Raw genomic sequence first — 21,694 nt, 5'->3', positions numbered from 1 at the left:
GCCATCCTCTGTCAGAATGAAAACAAAAGTGCACCCAACCGAAGCGTCCCCTCAGGGAGCTACTTCGGAGCAAAACCTCCGAGCCCGTTTGATGTCCTTGGCCCCCGGAGGTTTACTACCCTCGAGATGTGCCACGAGCGCGCCCGCTATCTTCCGGAGGCGCTTCTTACTTGGCCATCGCTCGAGGGCTTTAGCGACACGAAATTTCCAACTGCGGGTAGCTCTAAGGAGCCGGTCGAGCTCAGAGACCGCCCCCCGTAAGGACTGGTCAAACTGAGCCGCTCCCGTCCCTGGATGAAAAAGAGCTGGGGGGCCTCCTACCGGCGCACTGGAGGAGAGCCGCGGCTCGCAGGAGGGCGCCGTGACGTCCCCCAGCTCCCCGTCGCTAGCAGCCGGAGTACCTCCGGGGTCCGGACACAACGCGACAGACGAGATCCCCACTGGTGGCGCGGGGTCACGCAGTTCGACTGGGGAAAGGGGCCACACCGTCGGATCGAGGGCGGCGGCATCAGTCACCATCTCGTCACAGTCGCCCGCGTCGATAGGCCGGGACAGGCCTCCCTCCCCCCCACCGTGGCCGGGGGCCCCGGGGATAAGCCCCGGGGTACAGCCTGGTTCCCCGCCTTTACCAGGCTCCTCTCCCGAGGGGTTCCCCTCCTTCCCCCCAGGTGCCGCACTAAACGGGTGCGTCGCACCAGGTGGTGGTGGGGGGAGAGGGGGAAGGGGAGCCCTCGGGAGGCCGGGACCGGGGCCGAAAAGGAAGGGGCCGTCGCCGTCAATCACGTTCGGGTCCAGGACGGAGTGGAAGGACAGGTCAGGGCGGGGCATGGCGGTCCTAGGCGAGGCAGCCGCGGAGGATGCGTCAGGCTCCCACCGGTCAGTGCCCAGTGGGTCGCCCAGAGCGGGCTGCAGCGCTCGCCGCTCGGCCTTCAGCCGTGCAGTGGTGAGACTATCACCCTTGTAGGCTTTATCGATCCGAGCCACAGGCCCATCTAGGGGTTCCCCACGCCTTTTGCCCAAACCTGACAGTGAGCAACTAGGGGCGCTGTCGGGACCGGGAGACAAGTCCACCCCGCCCTGAGACCCAGACGCTGTCACTAACAAGGCAAGCTTACATTTTTTCGTCCCCTGCGGGCCAGGGGACGAGGGACCGTCAGTCGGTAAGGGGCCGCCGCCGCAGCTCTCAGGCACACCCGAAGTAGGCGTGTCTCCGCCGGAAGCGGGGACCACCTCCGCAGCCGAACTCCGCAAGTCGGTGGGGAAGAGGCCGCGGGGACAGGCGCCACAGCAGTAGACGAAGCAACATCAGGGGGGGCGTCGGTGGGAGGAGGCCGGGGACCCTCCTCGGGACGAGCGCCCCCCGCCTCTAAGGAGACGGGGGGGTGGGTCCCCCGAGGGGGTACCAGCAGACACCTCCACCGCCGGGCCGCCGCCACGGGAGTCCGGATCCCCCCGCGCAGATGATTGCGAGGGGAGGGTGGGTTCACCCCGAACGCTTACCTCAGCGACAGCAGGGGCCAGGGTCTTCGTGCGTTTCCGGCGGGGCTGGGCACCCGCAGCCAGCGCTGGAGGGGCAGGTGGCGTGGCAGTGTCTGGACGGCAGGGTTCCTCTCGAACTCCGGAGACGCCGGGGACGCTGGCTGCCGGACCACGCCCCGAGGGAGCTGGGGCGTTCCGTGGAGGGGCCGGGCAGGCTGTCGTGGCTGAGGTGCGCGGCTCTGCGGCCGCCGAGGGGGTGGCCGTGGTGGGCGGTCTGGCCAGGGGGCACGCCTTGCGGGTGTGCCCCACCCCCTTACACGAGAAGCACCTCGCCTCCCCCGCTGCGTAGTAGATCCGATAGGCAAAGCCCTGATGGGGGATGACAAAAACCCCCTCGGCCTCCTCCCGCCCCGCCTTCAGCTTGAGCACGGCCGCGCGCCGGTAAGACTCAACGTGTTTGAGGGCGCGGTCCGAGTGGCCCATCGGCAGGGTGGTAATTTGAGACTTCAGCTCTCCGAGGCGACCAAGATAGGCCGCCAGCGCCTCGTCGGGCAAGAAGGGCGGGACATTCGAGAGGAAGACCTTCGTCCCCACGCCATCTAAGGGTTCCAAAATGTGAAAAATACCCTTCACCACTAACCCCGTGACCAGCGCCGCGTGCGTAGCGGCAAGGTTGGCCAAAAACATAACCACCTTGCCGTACATTTTTCCGCAAGAGACGAGATTCCTGGCACCCACCAGCTGAGCCATCGCTGAGGCGTAGTCCTGGGGTTCTTCACCCGGGAGGATGGAACACCGGACTCCGTGGCGACGGCTAAGACCAGTCCTGGGCACGGGACCGGCTCTCGGCGGTGGGGCGGCGCCCGCAGGGGGACGGGAAGGGGGAGTCAAATTAGAGGCGCATCCCGCCGCCACAGCCGCGTAGGACAGCACGGCGGGCCGAACGGGATGCGGTAGCGTCACACCTCCGCCCACGGAGCCGGGCTCAACGTGGGTTTTGCTTTTGGACTTGGTCTTGCCCCCGGGCTTCGGGGGCCTATCATCGACGGCGGGAGTCCTGGCTGCGGAGCTGGTCCCGGCGTCTGGACGGACGGGCGGGGGGGCGGCAGCGAGAACAACGGCGGCCGTCGGAAGTATGGACCCTGTAGGGGTAGAGAAGACAGCCGGAGGAGGGCACCCACCCAGAACGGAGCGGTTCGACGAGTCCCTCCCCAAGCTTTCGGCACGAGCCCCCGCCGGAGTAGGCGTCCCAGGGGGGGCAACAGCCGGTGCACGGGCGCTATCCACCCCCTCGGCTGACCCGCTCAATTCCCAGCCCCCCGATGGCGAAAAGAGAAACTGGGGGACGATGCTATCTTCGTGGTGGTGCGGTACCAGCACGAGTGTCGCATCACGGGACGTGGAGGGAACCGGGGGACCTGGCATGGGGTGGGGGGCCGTGAACCGGGTGACTGGCTCTTTGGTCACCAGGGCTTTCGCCTTAGCGGGCCGGACGGTGGAAGGAGGACCAGAGAAAAGCGAGTCAGGTACCTCCAGCACGGGAGGGGCAGCAGTGGTTGTCGGAGTCTCCCCACCCCCCGGGGTCCCCGAGGCAGAGGGCTTTGGCAGCAGAGGCACAAGATGAAGGGTTGTAGAGGGAGGCACAGCTCGGGCGGTATCGGCAGGCACAGGTGGGAGCACATACCCGAATCGAGCCAGCGCGAGGGCCTCGAGATCACCACCCTCCCCCGAGCCCCTCTTAGGAGTCCTCCGCGGCATAGAAAAGAAAGAAAACGTGGACGAGGCCACGAGAAACTAACGCAGATGGGCGGGGCTGCGAAAGCCGGCGTGAGGCAGGCAGGGAAGGAAAAAGCCTGGGCTGCGGCTTAAAGGGCAAGAAAAGAAATGCCCAAACTCAGGAGAAAAAAAAGCCTAAACGCAGGCTCGAGGGACAGGGGAAAAAAAAAAAAAAAAAGGCCCAAACTCAGGGGAAGAAGCCTAAACTCTGGCTTAAGGGGAAAAAAAAAAGAAAAAGAAAGGAGAGCTCAAGCTCAAATGGAGAAAAGCCTGGACTCGGGCTTGAGGGGCAGGGGGAAAAAAAAAAGCCTAATCTCAGGAGAAAAAACCCAAACTTGGGCTTAAGGGACAGGAAAAGAAAAGCCTTAACCCAGGGGGGGGAAGCCTAACTCAGGCTGAAGGGGCAGGAGAAAAAACTAAACAGGAGAGAAAAAAAAACATAAAAGCCTAACTCAGGCTAAAGGGGCAGAAAAGGAAACCAAACAGAGAAAAATAAACAGCCTAACTCAGGCTGAAGGGGCAGAAAAGGAAACCAAATGGGAAAAAGCCTAACTCAGGCTGAAGGGGCAGAAAAGGAAACCAAATGGGAAAAAGCCTAACTCAGGCTTGAAAGGTAAGAAAGGAAGGCTTAACCTTAGAGAAAAAAGCCCAAACCAGGCTCTGCTAATCACAGGGAACCCAAATGGGGAGAAAAACAGAAAAAAACAGACACAGACAAGGGAACAAGGCAGGGCAGACGCAGACAAAACGTACCTTGCCCGTGCTGTGAGTCTCTCCGGGCGGAGCCCAGCCCCCACCGTTCCCCAGAAGGCAAGGAAAAAAAAAAGAACACCACCAGATGTTCGTACCTTACTGCAGGGTGGGACGGCAGGAAACTCGCAGGCAGAGAGGAAAAACAACAAGGCACCCGAAGAGAGCCACAGCAGAAGCAGGGAGGGTTGGGAAGAGGAACCAGAGGGAGGGGGGTGACGGGGCAGGGAGGCTGGGCTGCAGTGCAGGAGAGAAGTTCAAACAAACAAACTTTTCTCCGCTGCACGTGGGAGCAGGAACAAAACACAAAAAAGGGGGGGGGGGAGAAAGAGGAGTCTCCGGTGGGACCAGGAGTGCAAAAGCACTGCCTCAGAGCTCCACCGAGGGGAAGAAGGAAAAAAGCTGGAACCCTGGCCGGTCAAAGAGGCAAGCCAAACCGGCAGAGCTCCGGGGGAGCAAGCAAACCTCCGGCAGCAGAGCCCGAGCACCTAGTGAGAGTGGCGACTGGCTGCATTAGAGAAAATGCTTAGCTCTGATAGGTTGCATTCTTGTCTCCTTGCCAACCTGTCTGACCCACTCTATGACAGGGCTGTGAGGTCACTTATGACTCACAGGAAAGGGCTGGTTTTTGCTACGGATACTCCCACATGGCCTTCTCCTATTTTAAATGGCCACTAAGAAATCACTGTGAACCATAAGAATGGGGGATCGCCATGCATTTCGTGAACCCACGAATCAAATGAACAGGGACTTATGCGTTGCGGATTGCACATTCATTGAAAACGAATGCACATCCCTACCCTATATGCTTGTTCCAATTTTTCTTGAATTCTGTTACTATCCCTGTCTCCACCACCTCCACTGGAGTCTGTTCCATTTGTCCACCACCCTCTCCATAAAGAAATATTTCCTTCTATTACTCAAACTTTTATCCCCGTTCAACCTTGCTCCATGATTCCTTTTTCTAGGACCTCCTTTCCATTAAAAGAGACCTGTTTCCTGTGCATTTAATCCTTGAATGTCTTTAAATGTCTCTATGATTTCTCCTATTTCCCTTCTTTCCGCCAGGGTATGCATATTTAGATCTTTAAGTCTGTCCCTGTATTCTTCATGATGATGAATATTGATGAACTTAGGAGCTACCCTCAGGACTGACTCCATCCAATATATATCTTTTTGAAGGTACATTTCAAGAATTGTATACTGTAATCCAAATGAGGTCTCACCAGAGACTCATACAGAGGCAATAGAACTTCCTTTTTCCCGCTGAATATTCCTTTTCTTATATACTCAAGCATCGGATATGATCAACTCCAGATCCTGCTCTTATTTTGTGCACAGATGTACGTCACTACCTATAGTGTACTGCTCCCTTACGGGCTGCTTTTAAATGGCCGGCGCATGCAAAAAACAGGGGTTACGTGCACAGCCAGGTCTTGCGCGTGCTGCACGCATTTTAGAAGGAGCCTGGCCGCGCACATAACTCTTGTTATGCACAGAAGTGCTGGGCAAAGAAAAGGGGTGATCTGGGGGGCGGGGAGTGGTGGGACTGGAGGCGGTTTGTACCGGGAAAGGGAATCCTGGCACTCGCAAGTTGCTACTGCTCCATTTGGAGCTACCGCATGTTATAAAATAGGCGCATCCATGTGTGCACACCAGGAAGCATGTGCACATGGACACACTAAAATCTACCCCTTAGGTTTTTGCCATATAAATGTGTGACTGCCAAAATCAGGTTGGTTCATACCATGGCATAGTGGACAGTGCCTGGTGTCTGCTTGCTGGGTGTCTTCCTGATTGAATGCAGAGTTCATTGTCAGCATCTGATTGGTTAGAATTTATTTCAAGACTGATTGGATGTCAGCACCATCCTACTTATGTTAGAAGATCACTGACAGTCCTTATTTAGCCAGCATTCATCATGACCCATTTAGAAAAGGGTCAATGGTACTTTCTTGAGTACTGTATCTGCAATTAGTTGCCAGACATCTTTCTGTGATAAGGATGTGAATCATTTTTTGACGATTTAAAAAATCGTCCGATATTTTTTAAATCGTCAAAAATCGTTAGAGTGCGCGAAGCAATAAAAATCCCCCCGATTTATCGTGAAAAATCGTTAATGGGTTAGTGTCCACTAATGGGAGTTATTTGGGGGGAGGGCGGGAAAATCGGCACACCAAAACAACCCCTAAACCCACCCCGACCATTTAAAACTAAACCCTTACCTTCCTCCACCCTCCCGAACCCCCCCAAAACTTTTTACAAGTACCTGGTGGTGCAGTGGAAGCCCCGGGACCGATCTCCTGCTCTCGGGCCATCGGCGCCATTTTGGCTGCCACTAATAAAAATGGTGCCGATGGCCCGATAAAAAAAAACCCACCGACCCTTTAAAAATGACCCCTTTGCTTCCCCCACCCTCCCGAACCCCCCCAAAACCATTTTAAAATTACCTGGTGGTCCAGTGGGGAAGCAGGGAGCAATCTCCCGCTCTCGGGCCGTTGGCTGCCACTAATAAAAATAGCGCCGATGGCCCTTTGCCCTTACCATGTGACAGGGTATCCGTGCCATTGGCCGGTCCCTGTCACATGATAGGAGCACTGGACGGCCGGCACCATCTTTAAAAATGGCGCCCTGTCACATGGCCTGAGAGCGGGAGATCGCTCCCCGCGCCCCCACTGGACCACCAGGTAATTTTAAAATGGTTTTGGGGGGGGGGGGGGGTTCGGGAAGCAAAGGGGTCATTTTTAAAGGGTCAGGGTGGGTTTTTTGTTTATCGGCTCAGGCGCAGCCGATAAACAAAAAACCAATCGTGCCGGACTATAAAAATTGTAAGATTTGAATCGGAACCGGAACCAAACCGATTCCGGTTCTGATTCACATCTCTATTCTGTGATATGTCTGGCCAAAGAAATCTTTCACAGCCCAGATATCTTGATACAACTTATTTATTCCCCACCTCCTATCAGATCTTCCAGCTCTAGTATTACAATCCTTGATATTATCAAACATAGACTATAGTAATGCACTATTGCTTGGACTCCCCTGCAGCACCATAAGACCTTTGCAAGTTTTACAAAATGCCACAGCAAGGGTACTATCTGGGGAAAAAAACGTGATCATATCACATCAGTATTAATTTCATTACATTGGCTACCCATAACCTTTTGGGTGCAATACAAAGTAGTGTGCATTCTCCATAAGATAATATATGGAAACAATACAGAATGGCTAAATTAATCCATACGTCTACATGTACCACAAAGGGACCTACGATCTAGCAATAAGGGTCTCCTTTCAATCCCAACGATCAAATCAGCAAAATTTAGTGAGGTCAGAGACAGAGCAATTTCCATCGCAGGTCCTAAACTTTGGAATACCTTAACACCTCATTCACGACTGCAAACAGATATCAAGAAATTTAAAACTGATTTAAAGACGTGGCTATTTACATGCGCCTATAAGTAGTCATGATAATTAATCAGCAAGTTTAATATTCTAAATTTATTATTTTTATTCACTTTTAGTTTTTTTCTTAACTTTGTGTATTTTATTCACTGATTTAATAATGTCTTAGATTTGTTTTAGATTAATTTTAAGCTACCGATATTTTAGTAGTTATTAAACTATCATTATTTGTATTTATTATATTATTGTATTTCTATTTTAGTAAGTGTACACCATTGTGATAGTTTTATTACTGATGTGACGGTTATAAAAAACCAAATAAACCATAAACCATAGTGTGTGGTTTCTTATCTTTTGTGCAAGGTTCAGACACAAGAAGAGAAAAAAGAACTCACTTTTGTGTTTTTAAATTTGGCTATATACTATACTATGATATTTTACTGAGGGAGGTGTGAAATATCTCAGCGGTTAATTCATGTGATATTTGGCCCCTCCCCAGCAAAATATCGTGGCTGTTTCCCCATGATGTTTTTTATCGTGGAAAAAAGCACTATAAAAATATCATGAGGAAATGGAGAAAAATGCATGATGGTGACCCCTTTGCCTAGGTTCACCATCTTGTTATAGAGTAATGTGGACCTAAAATAAACCCACCTCCCAAAGTGTAAAATACCCCTAGGGTGCTTGGCAGACCCCTGCCCACATCCCACCACCTGTTGAGAAGGTCCCATAGTAAAAAACTAACTAAATAAATAATTTTAATAGCACATAGCAACATCAGGCTACCTTCCCAAAGCCCCTTCCCTCACTGGTTCAAACTTAATTAATTAATTAATTTATTTATTTACTTTTAATTTTTATATACCGACATTCTTACATCCGATGTAAATCATACCGGTTTACATTAAACAGAATAGCAGGAAATAACTTTCCATAGTCTAATACAATGAACATTTATAATTAAAATTGTTAAGAAGCGAAAAGAAAGGTAAAGAATTGGAATAAAGGTTAAATTACAGAAAAATATAAAAGATTATTTTTTTTTTAAAAGCACAAAAGTTGCACGAAGGGGTGCACAAAGGGGAGAGCCCCTTTCTCGCGCCCCTTCGGCGCGCGACGCACGGCGCCTGATGGTGAGGCGCTCTTCAACCGTCGCCGGGGCTCCCAGTGACGGCAGGGGGGGCGTGGTCACACATCGCATCGCAGTCATTCATTTCCCTCACCTCCTGCTGTTGGTTCCGTATCTTTTTTCCCCCCTGCCATTCAGTTTGGTGTTCAGTTCTCGCGGGGGCCCAGGATGGAGGGTGGCCTCCCTGCTCGCCGGCACCTGATGGTGAGGCGCTCTTCAACCGTCGCCGGGGCTCCCAGTGACGTTGGGGGGGGGGGGCGTGGTCACACATTGCATCGCAGTCATTCATTTCCCTCACCTCCTGCTGTTGTTCCCAGGCATCCCCTCTGTCCCTTACCCCTGATCACTCCCCTTCCATAGAATAGAATCCCATGTGTATAGTGACTCTTCTCTTTTCAATTACATAAAAAATAGACCGTGGTAGTCTAGAGGGGCCCCTGAACTCCATGCCCCTAGAAACTCCCCATCACATGATAGAGGCCAAGGCTGGTTGGCACTATAGAACTTAGGGGGTGTTAAGGCCACCACTGATCCACCAGGGATATCTGGGATTCGGGGGGTTGGAGGACCCCTATGACTACGAGGGAGTTGGAAGGAGGTAGAGGGCTATTAGATACCAGGGATTCTAGGGAAAGATCTGGGGGTGGGGAGATGATTGAGGTTTGAACTTTTGAGGGTTATTTTATTTAAAGGGGATAGAGTTTTGGGAAGGGAAGGGCATTGCTGTACATTATTAGAAAGATTTTTTTTTTTTAACTAGACAGGAAGCAGGGGTCTTCAAAAACCCCTGGGGAGCATTTTACACTTTGGCAGGGGAGCTTATTTTTGGACCATTTGGCCCTAAGGAGTTTCTCAGGGACACAGGGGTACACATTAGCATCCCGATGCCCCTGGGATCTTTTATCTACAACTCCTGAGTTTGGGTTACAGTAATGCAGCTAGCTTTCTTTGAGGCAAGCCTTGCATTAGTAATTCAATGCATGCAAAGCAGCTAATTTAAATAGAAGCTGATTTTTTGGGAAAACATACAACATTGCGCATATCACGCAATATCGCCATGATACGGGTATATCATGTGATAAATGCTGTTTTTCTCATGTTATACTCTTATTGCAACTTAGTAAAAGTACCTGTATGATTTACAACTTTTGACCACTAACAACCACAGTTCAAGAAAGTTGGAGCTGACTTTTATCTGTGATTTATGCAGGTATGCTTCAGTTGAAAAATATGAAAGATGGCCTGAGCTTCTTTGCTGTAGAGGGAGGTATCCTTGGCTTCATTCCCTTCCTCCTTGCTGATATTAGCACTTGTAGCATCTTGGTAGCTCCTTCTTCTTTTTCAACTGATCATAATGTCACCTGGTGGGAGAGGGTAACACTTGTCCAAACAAGGGAAGTGAAAAGAGAATGCAATGAATGAGACATAGGGGTAAATTTTCAAAGCCTTACACACGTAAATCCCGGGCTTATGTGCGCTGGGCCAATTTTCAAAGGCCCAGCCACATGCGTAAATCCCTGGGATGCGTGTAAGTCCTGGGGCCTCAGGAAAAGGTGGTCCGGGAGCAGGATGTGCCGTAGCTAGAGGTACCCGGCACAGCGAGCAACTTGCTCCTGCCCCAAGGCAGGAGCAAATGGTAAGACAAGGATTTAGGGGGGAGGGGGTTAGGATAGGGTTAGTGGGTGGGAAGGTTAGGGGAAGGGGTAGGAAGCTTAGTATAGGGGGTAGGGAAGTTCCCTCCCAGGCTGCTCCTAAATTGGAGTGGACTGAGAGGGATCTGAGGAAGGCCACGGGTGTCGGAGTGCGCAGGTTGCACAAATGTGTGCCCCCTTGTGCATGCCGAGCCCCGATTTTATAACATGTGCGCACTGGCGTGCGCAATTACCATCTATCTACTGCAGTACAATAAAGCTTTTCATCTCCAGTGTCTGCTCTCTGAGTCTAGCCTATCGCTGTGGTTCCCCACAGGGGCCCTCCCCGTGGGAGGAGTCATCGCCACTATGACTAAGAGTCCACACTATGCCACAAACCCATCAATGCATAAATCTTCTGAGATGCAAAAGACAAAAATAAGTAGGTTTTACAGTGCAAAACTAAGTGGCAGAATTAATTAATAGGGATGTGAATCGTTTTTCGGACGATTTAAAATATCGTCCGATATTTTTTAAATCGTCAATAATCGTTAAGAGTGCGATACAATAGAAATTCCCCCGATTTATCGTGAAAAAATCATTAATCGGGTTAGTGTCCACTAATGGGAGTTATTTGGGGGGAGGGCGGGAAAACCTGCACACCAAAACAACCCCTAAACCGGAGGGAACTCGCGGGGAATCACGTGACGCCGCGTCACGCCGACGTCACGTGATTCCCCGCGGGGTCACTTCCGGGATCCTCGTTCGGCCCCCCCCAAGCTGGCCAAAAGTTCCTTTTGGGCCGAACGAGCGTTCCGGCGCGAACCCGCGGGGAATCACGTGACGTCGCGTCACTCCGACGTGACGCCGACGTCACGTGCTCCTTGCAAAGTTGGTCAGAAATGGCGTCCTGACCCCGCTGGACCACCAGGGAGTTGTGGTAAGTCTTGGGGGGGGGGGGGATTAAGGAGGGTGAGGGGTTTAAATTTTTATTTGCACATATGGACATATACTCAACTCATTGAATTCTGTTTATGTCCATATTGACCGCAAATGGGACCCCCTTTGGACATATGGACATATGAACTTAAACTTTTGCTTTGCACATCCCTAGCTGATAGTAGAGCAGTCCTAACTCCAGTCTATGTCTCTGATGGTCTCCTCTACATATTTCTCTGCTTCATCGATTCCAGGTCTGTTGCTCTGGCCTCCAGAGATTGGACTCGTTCTCTGAGAGCCAAGAGCTCTTTGCCCCAGGTGCACACTTATAACCTTTATCCAGAAGATAGATAATCATACATTTGGCACATGGTGAAAAAGACTGGATAAGCCCCTAAACCACTGTTCCCTCTAAACTGTGCACATGTGGATGCACACACAGGTTGTGAACCCTGCACACATGGCAAAACATAGTGCATACAAGAAATCCTGATATTATTTGTATTACGCTGGTTCATAGTGGATACATTTATAAAAAGTAGCACAAATCAAGACTTTTGTGGTTGTAGCCTTTTAAAAATTAGAACAGAACATTGCCTCAGACATGCCTACATTGTTCAACACTAGTGTCCTCGCACTATCATGCACAGTAACTAGTTCACACCTGGTCCAAGGTCGAAGATACATTTTGAGCATTCACATTTGATAAATAGCATGGGACAGGAACATACCAATGTATTTACTATCCATATGGAAAAACCTCATTTGCATTTGACATCCCTTCATATACATACACGTGCATTCACTTTGAAAACTGCTGCTGGTTCACAGTGCCGAAGAGATTTGCACCTGTTTTTCTGTGCATATGTCTTTTCTAGAAAATACCACTGGCAGTGAAGTGAATTTTCAAAGGAGTTAACATGTATAAAAGTAGCATATATCATTGCAATTTTCAAAAGCCCATTTATGCACTTAAACCCCCCCCCTCCCAAAAAAAAAAAAACTAATAACGCCCATCAACATGCAAATGCATGTTGATGGGCCTATTAGTTATTCCTGCGAGATACAGAAAATAAAATGTGCAGCCAAGCCACACATTTTACTTTCAGAAATTATAATGCCTGCCAAAGGCTGGCATTAGTTTCGGCCGGCACCGGGAAAGTGTACAGAAAAGCAGAATAAACTGCTTTTCTGTACACCCTCTTACTTATTATCATAGCAATATTAAGTCGGAGACCCCAAAATTTAAAAAAAAAAAAAGTAAAATCTGCCCGCAGCCTGCGGGTTGGAAGACAGACGCTCAGTTTAGCTGGCGTCCATTTTCCGAACCCGTGGCTGTCAGCGGGTTCGAGAACCGACACCGGTAAAATTGAGCGTCAGCTGTCAAACCCGTTGACAGCCGCCGCTTCTGTCAAAAAGGAGGCACTAGGGACGCGCTAGTGTCCTTTTACCGCAGGCCCTAATTTACATACCTGGGCTTTCTGAATCGTGCGCCCAGAAGAGTGGCCTGTGCGCGCGTCGGGAGAGCGGGCGCTCGCCGGCTCTCCCGCGTGTTTTTCTGTATCGGCCTGAATGTAGGTAAGAGTTATGCATGTTGTACAAACCTGGGAATTCTTTTAGCTGGATGGATGGGGTAGACAATTTCCAGATGGCCCTTTTACCCAGGTAAATGGCTTTTGAAAATTGCCTTTCCCATGACTTACTGACATGAGTGGTGTAGGCGGAACTAGCACCTGTATTAATCCTTTGTGCTCTAACTATATAAAGTATATAAACTATATAAACTATATAACGTACTCACCGTAATTCATAAATCCATTCACAATATCTCTCCTCTTCAATTATGTAACCAACTACGTCCTCACTCCTCCTCTAGACCCATCAGAGGAGCATATAAAGGCACACTCTATGTACCTTCAACAAAATCCTCGCATCATAAACGTGCCATATCTACAGCAGGCCCCATTCAATGGAATGCGCTCCCACCAGACATTCGGCTTGAGTTCTGCCACTCTTCATTCAAAAAAAAACTTAAATCCTGGCTCTTTAGCCAAGCTTTTCCAGGACCATGATCACCATTTTTTCCCCTCCAACCAGCAAGAACATATCTTCTTCACAAACCCCCATTTTCCATACCACTACCTACTTCGGTATCTAATCTCTTGCTGCAGGACACTTGAGACTTTCTCACTTATACGTTATAATTTTTATGCTCAATAAGACCTGTCAACTTAATTGTTTAAGTCTTTTTTTTTTTTTTTTTTTTTTCTCCTTTATCTTTTGGTCATCAATGTTACAACGTTATTGTTAAATTTTGAACTTATGTACACTGTTCCAAGTTTCATAACCTTGTTCTATGTAATGCCTTTTGGCAATTTTCATGTTCTGTTTCAATGTAAACCGATGTGATCTTTATTTCATATAGGAACACCGGTATATAAAAATCTAAAAATAAATATAAATAAACTAGACGTGCAAGCAATTTGAAGGCAACCCAGGTGGATTTCAGCCTGATTTTGTTATGAGAAATCCATGAAATCTGGAGAAAGCAAATAGTTATAAGCTAGGGGCAGCATCCAAACTCCCCTCTCTTGCTCACCCCTATAGTGAATGTGCTGGTTAAATCTGATCATTCTGTGCATATGCATGACATAACACTGCTGCAGAGCCACTGTATCTGCCTTTGTGCTAAAACTATGCATGAGACTCATTCTGTATATAGGACCTTCAGGCCTATGAAAGCAGCAGACAGTCATGAATTGTACTTATGATGTCAGAGCTGCTGCAGCCCACAGATGCCCACTGCATGTAAATGGCCAGTATTATTAACATCTCAGAATAGTGAAGAAGCACTTTAAGCTCATTTTTAAAACAATTTTTGAATATGTCGCAAGTATAACAGAAATAGTCTAGCAAAACAATGATTTCCATTTACTGCACATTCAAGCCAAAGGAAAAAACCACTTACTTTATCATAGGTGTATGTTATATCTAATGATGAAATACCCAGAATCTGCAGGAAGGGGGCATAATCACTCCCAGATCCCAGGTCTCCAATGCTGCATGAAACAGAGAATGTTCTGATTAAATCTCATCCTATCATGCACTTCAGCTATGATAGCTCAGAGTCAGTACTTAAGTGACTAGGAAAGGATAAATATGGTATCTACAGGGTACAGTAGTACCTGGCATTACAGGTCATGGTAAAGCCATCTACTAATCAGGGCAAAGTCTGGAGTGTGCAAATACGACATTGTTGCCATTGTAAGATTATGTGACTTTGTTGTTTGTGATACAAATAACAACTGTAGGCTGAGGTGACAAAAGAAAGCCCTCAGTTCTAAGCCTGCCCTTTAGAAAGTTATGATTTATCATGGCTTCAAGAAATGTGTTATAATTCTAGATATGTCAGTGCAACTGCTCATAGTTTGTCTACAGCAACTGTACTAGATAGCATTGTAATATCCCCTGATACAGCAACAAAAAAATCTCTTTTGCAAAACTAACAGGAAAAATGTGCTTCAATTCACTGCTATTATTTATTCACCCAATACATGGTGGGGCTTTATAAACTGACTACAACTTGGGTCAATGGCATACTGAGGGGGGGGGGGGGGTGCAGGGGCCAAGGCCCCCGGGTGCCATGCTGGGGAACAGGGGGATACCATTTTGCCCAGCTAATAAAAGGCCCCTCAGCTGCTGAGGGATCCCATCCTGCCTGGCGACAGAGGTGGAAGGTGGCCGTAACCAGGCCCGGTGCTAACAGGTGTGCATACCTGGAGGGGGCAACGATGGCCGAGAAGAGGAGGAGGGCTACAAGGATGCCGATGGACCCCCATCCCACCGATGCCGAAATAAAGAGAAGGCAACAAGGCCACCAGTGGACACCATCCCACCGGTAGCTGAGAACAGGAGGAGATCTGCAAGGCTACTTGTAGACCCCATCCCACCAGCAGCTGAGAAGAGGAGAAGACTCACAAGGCTGCAGGTGGACCCTATCCTACTAGCAGTGGAAGAAAAGGAGGCCCGCGAGGAAGTAGCCCATTCTCCTGCTCATCTGTGCTGGCATTCGTTATCCAAACGTCATGCAGCTAGCATCATTCTATAATGATCTTGCAATGGACAACATCAGCATAGAGGAAGTGCTAATCCCGTTAGATTTGACTAGCACAGGGGCTGGCACACAAGGAGAAGCAGCAGAATGGGCTCCAATATCTACTCCCATTGGTGTGTGTGTGTGTGTGTGTTAGGGATGTGAATCGTTTTCCATATCGTCTTAACGATAGAAATCGTGTGGCAGGGCAAGAAAATCGTCTTAGGCACGATTTTTTAGTTAAAAAATCGTTAAAAATCGTTTTTTCCGATTAGTGCGCACTAACTCGAGTTAGTGCGCACTAACGGGAGTTAGTGCGCACTAACTGGGAGTTAGTGCGCACTAACTGAAAATGATACAATTTGACACTTTTCAGGTCAGTTAAGGTCAGTTTAGGAATGAATATGTATTCCTATTGGCTGCCCTCTTATTTATTCATGTTACCAAGTTTCCTACTGACAGTATATGGGGGATGGGAAATGGAAACAGTTGGTAGCTTGACAAAACAAGTAATGTGATCAGTCAATGTGACTAGAACTTGTGCCCTAACCCTGATACCAGGGGTATTGTGATCTTCCTGCACACAGTGACCTATCCCTATTAATACCAGGAGTGTTGTGATCTTCCTGCACACAGTGCCCTATCCCTAATACCAGGGGTGTTGTGATCTTCCTGCACACAGTGCCCTATTCCTGATACTGGGGGTGTTGTGATCTTCCTGCACACAGTGCCCTATTCCTGATACCGGGGGTGTTGTGATCTTCTTGCACACATCCCGATATCAGGGATAGGGCACTGCATGCAGGAAGATCACAACACTCCTGGTATTAATAGGGATAGGGCACTGCATGCAGGAAGATCACAACACTCCTGGTATTAATAGGGATAGGGCACTGCATGCAGGAAGATCACAACACCCCTGGTATCAGGGATAGGGCACTGTGTGCAGGAAGATCACAATACCCCGGAGGAGTGAGGGTCAGGCAGCTCCCCCCTGTCTGTGAAGCCAGCCTCTCACTAGTAATGCAGGGAGGGAGCTGTCTCAGACTTCACCATCCTCCCCCCCCCCCCTTACCCACACACCATTCACTAGCTGGGACATGGGGGAAGTCAGGAGTGAGGGACAGGCAGCTCCCCCCTGTCTGTGAAGCCAGCCTCTCACTAGTAATGCAGGGAGGGAGATGTCTCAGACTTCACCATCCTCCCCCCCCCCCTCACCCACACACCATTCACTAGCTGGGACATGGGGGAAGTCAGGAGTGAGGGTCAGGCAGCTCCCCCCTGTCTGTGAAGCCAGCCTCTCACTAGTAATGCAGGGAGGGAGCTGGCTCAGACTTCACCATCCTCCCCCCCCCCTTACCCACACACCATTCACTAGCTGGGACATGGGGGAAGTCAGGAGTGAGGGACAGGCAGCTCCCCCCTGTCTGTGAAGCCAGCCTCTCACTAGTAATGCAGGGAGGGAGATGTCTCAGACTTCACCATCCTCCCCCCCCCCCTCACCCACACCCCATTCACTAGCTGGGACATGGGGGAAGTCAGGAGTGAGGGTCAGGCAGCTCCCCCCTGTCTGTGAAGCCAGCCTCTCACTAGTAATGCAGGGAGGGAGCTGTCTCAGACTTCACCATCCTCCCCCCCCCCCTCACCCACACACCATTCACTAGCTGGGACATGGGGGAAGTCAGGAGTGAGGGTCAGGCAGCTCCCCCCTGTCTGCGAAGCCAGCCTCTCACTAGTAATGCAGGGAGGGAGCTGTCTCAGACTTCACCATCCTCCCCCCCCCCTCACCCACACACCATTCACTAGCTGGGACATGGGGAAGTCAGGAGTGAGGGTCAGGCAGCTCCCCCCTGTCTGTGAAGCCAGCCTCTCACTAGTAATGCAGGGAGGGAGCTGTCTCAGACTTCACCATCCTCCCCCCCCCCCTCACCCTCACACCATTCACTAGCTGGGACATGGGAGAAGTCAGGAGTGAGGGTCAGGCAGCTCCCCCCTGTCTGTGAAGCCAGCCTCTCACTAGTAATGCAGGGAGGGAGCTGTCTCAGACTTCACCATCCTCCCCCCCCCCCCTCACCCCCACACCATTCACTAGCTGGGACATGGGGGAAGTCAGGAGTGAGGGTCAGGCAGCTCCCCCCTGTCTGCGAAGCCAGCCTCTCACTAGTAATGCAGGGAGGGAGCTGTCTCAGACTTCACCATCCTCCCCCCCCCCCCCTCACCCACACACCATTCACTAGCTGGGACATGGGGGAAGTCAGGAGTGAGGGTCAGGCAGCTCCCCCCTGTCTGTGAAGCCAGCCTCTCACTAGTAATGCAGGGAGGGAGCTGTCTCAGACTTCACCATCCTCCCCCCCCCCCCCCTCACCCACACACCATTCACTAGCTGGGACATGGGGGAAGTCAGGAGTGAGGGTCAGGCAGCTCCCCCCTGTCTGCGAAGCCAGCCTCTCACTAGTAATGCAGGGAGGGAGCTGTCTCAGACTTCACCATCCTCCCCCCCCCTCACCCACACACCATTCACTAGCTGGGACATGGGGGAAGTCAGGAGTGAGGGTCAGGCAGCTCCCCCCTGTCTGTGAAGCCAGCCTCTCACTAGTAATGCAGGGAGGGAGCTGTCTCAGACTTCACCATCCTCCCCCCCCCCCCCTCACCCACACACCATTCACTAGCTGGGACATGGGGGAAGTCAGGAGTGAGGGTCAGGCAGCTCCCCCCTGTCTGTGAAGCCAGCCTCTCACTAGTAATGCAGGGAGGGAGCTGTCTCAGACTTCACCATCCTCCCCCCCCCCCTCACCCACACACCATTCACTAGCTGGGACATGGGGGAAGTCAGGAGTGAGGGTCAGGCAGCTCCCCCCTGTCTGTGAAGCCAGCCTCTCACTAGTAATGCAGGGAGGGAGCTGTCTCAGACTTCACCATCCTCCCCCCCCCCCCCTTACCCACACACCATTCACTAGCTGGGACATGGGGGAAGTCAGGAGTGAGGGTCAGGCAGCTCCCCCCTGTCTGTGAAGCCAGCCTCTCACTAGTAATGCAGGGAGGGAGCTGTCTCAGACTTCACCATCCTCCCCCCCCCCCCCCTCACCCACACACCATTCACTAGCTGGGACATGGGGAAGTCAGGAGTGAGGGTCAGGCAGCTCCCCCCTGTCTGTGAAGCCAGCCTCTCACTAGTAATGCAGGGAGGGAGCTGTCTCAGACTGGTATCAGGGTTAGGGCACTGTGTGCAGGAAGATCACAACACTCCTGGTATTAATAGGGATAGGGCACTGTAAGAGATGACTGTAGTAGATTGAATAAAGATCTGATGTTTCTGCTCTCCTCACACCAAACAAAAACAACACACAAGCAGAGAAGCCCTTCTTACAAAGCTGAGCTAGTGAGTTAAGTAGGAGGAAAAGTAAACATACTGGTGCCAGTGTGGCTACTTAAAAAATACACTTACCAACAATCAATTACATATATTTGAACTGTGTACAGTTCCAGCCAGGACCACCTTTCTAAAATGCACAGTGATTGGCAAATTCAACATGCACTAGTATTTCAGGTGCCTGCTAACAAAAATAATAAACAAACAAGTTCTAGTCACGTGAGTGCTGATCATTACATTACTTTTTTTGTCAAGCTTCCAACTGTTTCCATTTCACATCCCCCCAACCATATTGGTAACATCAATAGATAAGAGCACATCCAGCCAATAGGAATACATACATACATATTCATTCCTAAGTGACCTTTACTGACCTGGGAAGTGTGAACACTTTGTTTCATTTTCTGTTGGTGTTTGTTAGTTTCCAGTTCCATTTCCCATCCCCCCAATCATCACCTCAGTGGTAACCTTGGTAATATCAATAGATAAGAGGGCAGCCAGCCAATAGGAACTCATATTCATTCCTAACTGACCTTCAGTGACCTGGAAAGTGTTTATTTGTATCATTTTCAGTTAGTGCGCACTAAATCGAGTTAGTGCGCACTAACGGGGAGTTAGGGCGCACTAACTCGAGTTAGTGCGCACTAACACGATTTAACGATTTTTAACGATAAATCGTTAGAATTTCTATTGTATCGTGTTCTATAACGATTTAAGACGATATAAACATTATCGGACGATAATTTTAATCGTTGAAAAACGATTCACATCCCTAGTGTGTGTGTGTGTGTGTGAATGAATGAAAGAAAGAAAGCCTGACTGGATGTCTTTTATAAAAGGGAGGCTGACTAGAAGAGTGTTTGTGAATGGGAACCTGCCTGAGTGTGTGTGTGTGTGTGTATGTGTGTGTGAATGTGAACTTACCTGGGTCTGTAAATGTGAACTTACCTGGGTGTGTGTGTGTGTGAATAGGAACCTGACTGGGGTGGATGTGTGAATGGGAATCTGTCTAAAGTTTGTTTGTTTATTTATTAGGTTTTTGTATACCGTTGTTTAAACTAGCCATCACAATGGTTTACAAATATTTCAAACAAACGTGTGTGTATGTGTATGTGTGAATGAGAGCCTGCCTCTGTGTGTATGAAGAAAGTTTGTGGTGCCCACTAATCCATGACATACTCAAGGTGACAGGAAATGAAGTTTTCAGATATGTAGTGAAGTGAATTTTACATTCTTCTTAATTTTAATTATTGGGTGCCTGTGTCTGCCATTTTCAAATATTTTATTGCTGTTTGGAAAAAGTTTTAAATTTTGTATGAGCTCTTAATTATTGGATGATATTTTATACCTTAGCTTGTTGGAAATATTCTTTTTTATTAGTGTGGTTTTACTAATAGGATTGATTTATATATTCCTTGATTATATTGTTTGATGAATGAGTTATGAGGACTGGTGATGTTTATTTCTCCATTGTTGCATATAATACAGAGTCTGGCTTATTGCAGTTTCCAGTTCAGTTTCTGGCTACATGCTTCTAATTATACTTTATGGTCTCTTTATTCTGTATTTGGTGAGGATGTGTCTGTGTTCTGCATATTTAACTAAGGTGGGGTATTCTGCTAGCTTGTAGTTTCTATGAAAGGATTTATAGCAGCCTCATTTGTTCTGTTTTTCCCACAGGACGTGTATTGATGTAATATTTGCAGTGTTCCCTTTTCATAGATAGGGTTGTTCCTGTCTGAGTGTTGGTAGTTAGTATACTTTTAGTATGGGACGTTTACTAAATCATTATTGTCATTTAGTTTAATCAAGACTTTCTGAAGGCCAAACATGTTACAATAGGGCTAATACCATATAGGTTTACTAGGAGGCACCACAGCAGTGCATGCATTTCTGTACACCAAAATGGTGTCAGCTACAGGGTCAGCTGGCACCATTTTTACATAACAGTTGACTCCTGCCCAGTTTTGACATTGAGGTTTAAGGGTAGTGTCAGTTTTAAAAGTTTACATTACAGGAGGGAGCATTACTTTTTTCGGTGGGGAAGGAAACCTGCAACAGAATGTGAGACTGACAGTTTCTACTGTGTTTTGGTTACTGGGTAAAACAACATTCTATGTTTACAAAAAGAAATAGGGCAGCATACTAAATGTTCACACAGGGCAGCAAAAGTCTTATAAATCTTACTAGATGCTCTGTCACCAGTTTTGAAATACTGTTTTTATTAGCATGGTTTACTATTATGGTTGATTTATATTTCTTGATTTTGTTTTATGAGGAATGATGTTTCTGTTTTTGCATTATTGCAGTGCATGTGAGTCTGGCTGGGAGGTCTGGGAAGGAGAGGAGGCTCGGGAACATGACTACTAGGGACGGGGGAGATGGGGATGGGAAACGAGACTGCTGAGAACTGGGAGGGGAGATGGAGCAAAACTGCTGGGAGCCGGAGGACTGCCATTGTTACTGTTTCTCTGAGATGGGAAGTGGGAAGAATTTGATTTTATCTGTCTCATTTTTGGGAAATGTGTACCTGAATAATAATATTTTTTGACCTTACAGGGAAAATTTGGAAATTTTGGAGGAATTTAGAAATTTGACACCTCAGTCCTTGGCTCTTGGACTCATTCTTTATCGGAGGCTGTGCTTGTTTGCTTGCAGTAGCACACAGGGAAGGGGCAAAGGAAACTCTTTTGGTGGCCTATCTTCAGGCAGGGAAGTTGTTACCTCTTAGGCAATTCACAGTAGTCTGACAGTTCATTTCTTTTTGGGGGTTTCTATTAGTGAGACTTTCTGTGACCGCAAGCATTTTTACAAGGAGGATGGGGAGGGGGGAGGGGTGCAAGGGAGGCAACATAAATGCTTTGGCCCCTGGGCACCAGAGACTCTCGGTACACCTCGGATTTGGCTCTACTTCTGAAGCAGATTAGTCAGGCCTGGTCCAAATCATCACCCAGCTAAACAGGTCATATTTAGAACTAGACTTTCACTGAAAACTTCAAGAACAGAAAGTGGATCACTATTATTTATTTATTTATTTATTTATTTATTTGTGTGTTTTTATATACCGAAGTTTGGTACAAGCCTTCACTCCAGTTTACAGGGAAAACAACTTGCTACAGCGA

The 21,694-nt window shown here is 49.0% G+C and overlaps 1 protein-coding gene across 1 annotated transcript in view; it reads right to left on the bottom strand.

Annotated features, from left to right (window-relative positions):
- Positions 1-21,694, bottom strand: part of LOC115090152 (putative N-acetylated-alpha-linked acidic dipeptidase) — a gene marked incomplete in the record, with an annotated part of 417,134 nt that overhangs the window by 209,405 nt on the left and 186,035 nt on the right. The window contains 1 exon segment of the mRNA XM_029598900.1: positions 14,078-14,168. Coding sequence (XP_029454760.1) covers positions 14,078-14,168 — 91 coding nt within the window.

Source organism: Rhinatrema bivittatum, chromosome 4 (genome assembly GCF_901001135.1).
Source record: "Rhinatrema bivittatum chromosome 4, aRhiBiv1.1, whole genome shotgun sequence".
Lineage (NCBI taxonomy): Eukaryota > Metazoa > Chordata > Amphibia > Gymnophiona > Rhinatrematidae > Rhinatrema > Rhinatrema bivittatum.
This window is presented reverse-complemented; position numbering and strand designations above follow the sequence as displayed.